This window comes from Peromyscus maniculatus, chromosome 8 (assembly GCF_049852395.1).
Source record: "Peromyscus maniculatus bairdii isolate BWxNUB_F1_BW_parent chromosome 8, HU_Pman_BW_mat_3.1, whole genome shotgun sequence".
Taxonomy (NCBI): Eukaryota; Metazoa; Chordata; class Mammalia; order Rodentia; family Cricetidae; genus Peromyscus; species Peromyscus maniculatus.
The window spans coordinates 62080064-62087301 of NC_134859.1; the positions used below are offsets into that span (position 1 = coordinate 62080064).

General features: G+C 46.4%; 1 protein-coding gene across 2 annotated transcripts; it reads left to right on the forward strand.

The window, feature by feature from the left end:
* The first annotated feature begins 31 nt into the window (after positions 1 to 31).
* Mrm3 (mitochondrial rRNA methyltransferase 3) lies at positions 32 to 7238 on the forward strand. 2 transcript variants are annotated; one of them, XM_042282417.1, is made up of 4 exons: positions 32 to 167; positions 613 to 857; positions 3754 to 3921; positions 6520 to 7238. In XM_042282417.1, exons 2-4 carry the CDS (start codon positions 620 to 622, stop codon positions 7050 to 7052), a joined length of 939 nt encoding a protein of 312 aa, XP_042138351.1. In that variant the 5' UTR covers positions 32 to 167; positions 613 to 619; the 3' UTR covers positions 7053 to 7238. The 2 variants fall into 2 exon arrangements, with proteins under 2 accessions (XP_042138351.1, XP_006977475.1); XM_006977413.4 differs by having other exon boundaries at positions 57 to 373.

The window sequence follows — 7238 nt, forward strand, 5'->3', positions numbered from 1 at the left end:
GACGTCACTAGCACGCGCCGGCGCGCTGGCGGGCGGTGGCGCGCGGTAGAGCCAAGATGGCCGCTCCCGCGAGGGGCCTGTGGTCCTCCCTGAGACCGCTGCTGCGGGGGCTCCAGACTCGGGACCTCGAGGCGCGGCGCTGGGTCCGGGCGCTGCGGCGCAGCCCGGTGAGAGTGCTGTTCCCCTCCGGACAGGTGGAGGAACGGAAGCGCGCTCCTGACAAGCAGCCTCGCAAGGCGGTCCCCGAGGCTAGTGCTCAGGAGCAGCGACATAAACGCCCTCAGGAGACCTCCCCGTCCCCATCGACACCTCACACCTGGGAAGAGGCAGGGCTTCGCTATGATAAGGCCTTTCCCGGGGACAGGAGGCTAAGGTGATGTGTGCTTGAGGCTTGTCGACTAGTCCCGCTTCTCTTCCCTGCCGCACAGCGGAGCCTCGGGCTCTTGTTTCTACTGTGCAAGAAAAAAAAGAAAGAAAGAAAAAAAAAGGGGGGGGTGGGGGTGGGGCTTCTTTGAGGTTTGTGCCTCCGCCAAGCACTGCGTGTCTGTTAGAACTACAGGTGTCCCAAAGACAAGAACGTTAATAGTCACCCTTCTCTGTATCCGTCCACAGCAATGTCATGACCATAGTTAAGTCCAGGCCATTTCGGGAAAAGCAAGGGAAGATCCTGCTGGAAGGTCGCAGGCTGATTGCAGATGCTCTCAAGGCTGGAGCTGTGCCGAAAGTGTTCTTCTTTAGCCGTCTGGAGTACGTCAAGGAGTTGCCAGTGGAAAAGCTGAAAGGTGTCAGCCTCATTAAGGTGAAATTTGAAGATATCAAGGATTGGTCCGACCTAGTAACACCACAAGGAATAATAGGTCAGTGACTTACAGTGTATCAATATCTAGAATTTCTTTTTCACACAAGTGTGCTATCCTAGACTTTCTTATGCGTACTTGTCTTAAGGCAACAAATTTTATTTAAATCAAGTTTAAAATGTTGTTGGCTAATCTTAGATGTCCAAAAATAGAGTTCTCAGGCCTGTGTTTTAATTGTATTTTTACTGACAACTGATCCAGTTTCTTACCGGTTTGTTTGTTTGTTTTTGCTTTTGTTTTTTTTTTTTCCCCTGAGACAGGGTTTCTCTGTGTAGCCCTGGCGGTCCTGGAACTTGATCTGTAGACCAGGCTGGCCTCAAACTCAGAGATCTGCCTGCTTCTGCCTCCCAAGTGCTAGGATTCAAGGCATGCATCACCACTACCCGGCTTTCTCACTGAGAAAGTCTCATGTAATCTAGGCTGGTTTAAAACTCTGTATGTAGCTGAGGATAACTTTGAACCACTGATACAGCGGCTTCCACCTCCTTTCTGCTGGGATTATAGTCATGTGTACCACCATGCCCAGTTTTTTGTTTGTTTGTTTGTTTTATGGTTTGTTAACACATTTTATGGGCTGGCCTTGGTGGCGCACACCTTTAATCCCAGCACTTGGGAGGCAGAGGCAGGTGGATCTCTGTGAGTTTGAGGCCAGCCTGGTCTACAGATCGAGTTCCAGGATAGCCAGAGCTACATAGTGAAACGCTGTCTCAAAAAATCACTTTACTTATTTTGTGTGCATATGTGCATGCGTCAGAAGACAATCTGTGGGAATCTGTTTTTTCTTTCCACTCTGTGAGTCCTGGACATCCATCTCCAGTCATCAGGCATGACAGCAGGTCCCTTTACCTGATCCTGGACATCCATCTCCGGTCATCAGGCATGACAGCAGGTCCCTTTACCTGCTAAGCCATCTCAGAGAATTACTACAGGTTCATCTTTGGCTTCTTACCCAGTTCCTCTCTTTCCAGATACTGCCCTGAAAACTGTATGCTTTCAGAAACAATGCAGAGATCATTAAATGAGAGCATTTTTCATTAAGGAAGCTACTCGGGCTTTTCATTTTTCTAAGCACCCCAGCCTATTTGTGAGGAGAGAAGGGTCACCGGGTACGTGATTTCTGCCCCATCTAAACTTGGCATGCTTCTGCCCTGAGCAGGAGACCTCACAAATGGCCCACTCCACACACACACACACACATACACACACACACACACACACACCCCACAGCCCTTGCACATGACTCCAAGGCAGTACTTCTCTGGGCTGGGCTGTTTGGAAGAAGAGTCATTACTTTAATGAATTTATTTCCTGGGAATTTTTTTTTTTTTTAATTTTAAGACAATGCAGTGAAGGACAGCTGTGTGGCTAGTGTATAAATATTTAGGTTAAACCTGCAAATTAAGTAAAATAAAATCCCATTGGGAAAAAGGAGAAAGAGAAAAAGAAAACATAAACAAAGACACTAGTGTAAAGGGGTCACAAGTAACCAGGTGAGTGCGAAAGATGTTCACCTCCCTACTAATCAGGGAAAATGCAAATTGAAATAACGAAATGCTATTTTTTTTCTATCAAAGGAGCAAAAGTTAAAAGTAAATATGCCTCTGTTAAGCAGGCTTTGAGGGAGGAGGCATATATTTGTCATTCTAGGTATGGATAGAGCACCAGAGCCTGTGAGGGAGGCAGTTCCATGTCATCTGTTAACATTAACAGTATTCGTACACTGTATGTTTATTTCACTTACAGGAGTTTGTCCCAGAGAAGTTTTCAGGTATCTACAGAGAGAGGCCTCTGGCTACTCACTGTAGTGCTTTTTTTGAAATGAGGAAAATTTAAATCTTTAACGTCAATATGGAAAGAGCTAAACTTTGACACATATTACAAAATATTACAATATTTAGAAAAATACAGTAGCTGTAAATATACTGACATGGTAAATTTTTTAAAGATACATTGAGTAAGATGAGCAGATTACAAAATGAAGTTTTTTTTATTTGCTTATAGGTTATATAGATGCCAGTTTTTAATTTTAAAATGTTATATGTATGAATGTTTTGGCTGCATGTATGTGTGTGCACCATGTGTATGCCTGGGCCTACTGAGGTCAGAAGAGGGTGTCAGATCTCCTGAGACTGGACTTGTGAGCCACTGTGTAGGTGCTGGGAATTGAACCCAGGTTCTCAAAAGCAGCAAGGATTCTTAATTGCTGAGCCAACTCTCCAGCCCCTGTATGTCAACTTTAACATTTGGTTTTGGGTCCTGTAGAAGTGCTAGAGATCAGCTCCAGAGCTGTGAGCATGCTAGGCAAGTGCGGTACCACTGAGGACATCCCAAACCCTGTTCTTCTGTGTGTGGCAGTGTTGCTCTGTGGATTATGATGGCTGTAAACTCTCAGCTCTCTTGCTTCCAGCCATCTGCCACCACACCCACAGTGGCTTTTGTCAGTGCTGAGAAAGCATGGGAAATGTGCCGAAACAGGTGGGTGCGTAGAGTGCAGGGAGGAGACAGTTTAGAAGCAGATCAAGTAGGATGGGCAGAGCACTGGTAGAGATCTTATTGTTTGAAATTTTGTGGTCATAATGTATTCCTGTCTTATACCCATCAATCCATGTGAGTCTATTAAATGGGTAACAGGATTCATTAAGATAGAAATTGAGAAAATACCCTCACGAATACAAAACAGAGTAGACAGCTGAAGTTGTCCTCTGATCTGACCAGGAGTGAATCCACCTTGCAGGTAGGAGCAGGGAGAAGGGGCATGTGACCCATCTCAACTCCTAATAAGAGGTCACCAACAACAGCAGGAAGCACCACCTCCTTTGGTCATAAAGATAAATAAACAAAAAATTCAAACCATTCTCATGTCCACTCAAGCAAATCTCTTGTGTTGTTTCCTCAGGGATTTTCGCCAAACCTGACCCTGTTAAGATAACATATCCAAAGACTCAGCTTCACCATTCACTGCCCTTAGTGTTGATTTGTGACAATCTCCGGGACCCTGGGAACCTGGGGACAATTCTGAGATCTGCCGCTGGAGCAGGCTGCAGTAAAGTCTTACTCACCAAAGGTAAGAACACTTTTTTTTTTTTAATTATGTGCACAAGTGTATGTCTGTGTGGGCATGTACAGGTACCTACAGAGATCAGAGGTGCAGGATCCCCCGGAGCTGTAGTTACAGGCAGTTGTGAGCTGTCCGCTTGGGTGCTGGGAGTTAAGCCCTCATTTGTAAGGTTCTCTGTAAGAGCAGTACACACTCTTAATTGCTGGCCATCTCTATCTCTCCATCCTGGTAAAAGAATCTTCTCCCCAGTGGTTTCGCCGGATGCTTTTAAGTGAGTTGGGGTTCAGGACAGACACTCATGGCTCTGGTTCTTTGATCTGCCCTGGGCTAACTACATGCCCATAAACAATATGCTAAATGTCAATCCCCTCATCTGTAAAGTGGGAATAATAAGAATCTCTCTTCATGGTTGGTTTTTGTTTTTTAAGATTACTTAAAATGGCCAGGCAGTGGTGGCACATACCTTTAATCCCAGCACTTGGGAGGCAGAGCCAGGTGAATCTCTGTGAGTTCAAGGCCAGCCTGGGCTACCAAGTGAGTGCCAGGAAAGGCGCAAAGCTACACAGAGAAACCCTGTCTCGAAAAAACAACTAAAAAAAAGATTACTTAAAATGATGCAAATAAGGATTCAGGAAATGTTGCTCATCTTTTAAAGTTATTTTGAGATCTGCTGAGCTGTTTCAGAATTTTAAGTCATTTGGGGGAAGAAATAGATTCTAATTTTATGAATGTACATTAATTGTTTATGCCAAGTTTAACACTTGGTTTCGGATCCTGTGTTTATCTTGAGTTCTCAAAGTCTTCACAGTGTACAAATATCCACAACGCCCTTCCTAACTTCCCTTGAGTTATGAATCCTCAAGTTATGTGGAAGGAAAAGTTGTCACCAGAGTGATTATGTATGCTGGTACATCTTTCTTAGCCTTGGGGAACTGTAGTTACACAAGCCACTCACAAATTAGCCTTATTACCTGTGTATCTTTTCTCACCAGAAGGGGATTAATAGGCTTGGTTCTAAACATACCTGACTAGCAGTTGAGACATGTCAGAAATACCTCTTATGCCCTGGGAGTGGAGGGCAGGGAGCATATCACTCATCAGAAACACCAGAGCTACTATTAAATATAAACTAATAGTGTGGCCATTGCTGAGACTTGCCTAAATTGCTCCTTTCAACTCTCCCCTGACTCACTCTGTCCAAGTACAGTTCTCTGGCAGCGTGAGACCCAGTTTCTGATGTTCCATTTTCAGTACCTCACTCACTCCATTGTCGAGTGCTCTGATAGCAGTGTGGCTTTGGAAATGTGTTCAAAAGCCTATATAGTTTTCACTTGTTAGCACTGGCTGGTGTCGGGAGGTAGGGGAAGAATAGGACATAGTTGGTATGATGCCCAGTGTCAAGAATATGAGGAGACGGGAACGCTCATCTTTTCCTTCCTCTTGGCCTATAGCCCAGCTCCCATCTCTGGTTCCATGAAGTGCATGGGAAAGCCCATAGGTGGGGATGTCTAGGCATGAGTACATTCTCTGTGTCTTAGCCTCCTCTCAGAGTTGGTCTGACTGATACTACCCTAAGTCTGACAAGTTAACTCTTAAAATAAGGAAACCTTGTGACAAGGTGAGGTGCCCTCCTTCAGCTTGCCTGTGGTGAGAATAGGCACAAGGAGAGGTCAGGATCTACTGGGCAGCCAACACAGAGGAGCTCTTACTGGATGTTACTGTGTCAGAATGGGCTCCTCTGGCCTTCTCACTGCAGTATGAGGGAGGGCCGGAGGCAGGGACAGGGCTACCACCTAGTCTGGGCTCCTGCTTCCTCCTGGATTGCTGCTTGAACTTCCTCCCTGATTTCCCCGTTGTTAGTAGAGGCAGGCTGCTCTCATCTAGATTGAACACTGAAGTCAAATGGGTATTTCTGAAAAAACCAGTCAGCTTCTGTCACTGGTTTGCTTAAATCCTTGGGTGGCATATTCTTGCTAAAGTTTTACACTCTTTAGTCTGGTACACTCTGTTTCCATTATGCTGGCACTGGCCTGGCTCCTGCTCCTATTCCATCCCACCCTCCTGTCAGGCATGCTTGCTCACACTCCCTGTCTCTTTGTCCTCTGCCTGGACCTCTCTCCAGCACGATTCTCTTGTCCCAAAGGGGCCAGCTCAGTGGCTCTTAGATGTTTAGTGTTTTTTCTGGAAAGCCTGGCTTTGTATAGGGTTGTCTTTTACCCCATTCATGCTTCTTTCTCACCAGTTACCACTGATACTGCAGTCACCTGATTCAATGTCTTTCCGGTACCATCACCCAGCTGACATCTTGAGTTCCCAGAGGTCCCTGGTGGTATTCTAATCCCCAGGGCATCCCCTGCAGTGCCTGGCCCCTGTGTACGGATGAGATGAGTAAAGTCTGTTTCCAGCAGTAGCAGCAGTCAGTCTTCCAGTCCCTTTGCTGGTCAGTGTCATCGAGTGGGAGGCTCTTGGTCCCAGCAATAGCGAAGGCTCTCATGGAAAAACTCTTGGTTTATCTCCTGGTTAGAATGAAAGGGATTTACTTCAGAGTTCCCTTTGTAGTCTAGGAAGACTTATAAAGTCTCAATTGTATCTTTTGTCTTCTAGGCTGTGTGGATGCCTGGGAGCCTAAAGTGCTTCGGGCAGGCATGGGGGCACATTTCCAGGTGCCCATTGTGAACAATCTGGAATGGGAAACAGTGCCCAATCACTTGCCCCCCGACACCCGAGTCTACGTGGCAGACAACTGTGGTCTCTATGCTCAGTTTCAGCTGTCTAATAAAACTAGTGACCGTGACTGGGCATGTGACCGACGATTCCTGAAGTTTCACAAGTGTGAAGAAGAGGACCCAGACACTAAAACCAGCAAAGACTGGCTTCCCAAACTTGAGGTCCAGAGTTACGATTTGGACTGGACAGAAGCACCAGCGGCTGTGGTGATAGGTGGGGAGACCCATGGGGTGAGCCTGGAGTCCCTGCAATTGGCTGAGAGCACTGGGGGCAAGAGGCTGCTGATCCCCGTCGTACCTGGAGTGGACAGCCTGAATTCCGCCATGGCTGCAAGCATCCTGCTCTTTGAAGGGAAAAGGCAGCTGAGGATAAAGGTGGAAGACTTGAGCAGAGACAGGAGTTACCACTGAAGGAAGACAGGAGTCCTCAGTGGGAGGGTGCCTCCAGCTCCTGCTACACTGGAGTGATGTTAGGAGGCTGGCCAAGGTGGTAATGTAGAACCAGGAGGTAGGCATTGCCGCCATTGATGTGGTTACTGGAAAAATAGCAATTTCTATCAGTTTCTGCTGCTCTTCATTAAATAACAGAGATCAAAA

What these genes read in the sequence shown, in the direction of transcription:
- Mrm3 (XM_006977413.4), top strand. Translation starts at nt 57, where the DNA reads ATGGCCGCTCCCGCGAGGGGCCTGTGGTCCTCCCTGAGACCGCTGCTG. An exon ending in CCCGGGGACAGGAGGCTAAG is followed by an intron (nt 374 to 612) that starts GTGATGTGTGCT and finishes ATCCGTCCACAG; the next exon opens with CAATGTCATGACCATAGTTA. An exon ending in AACACCACAAGGAATAATAG is followed by an intron (nt 858 to 3,753) that starts GTCAGTGACTTA and finishes TTGTTTCCTCAG; the next exon opens with GGATTTTCGCCAAACCTGAC.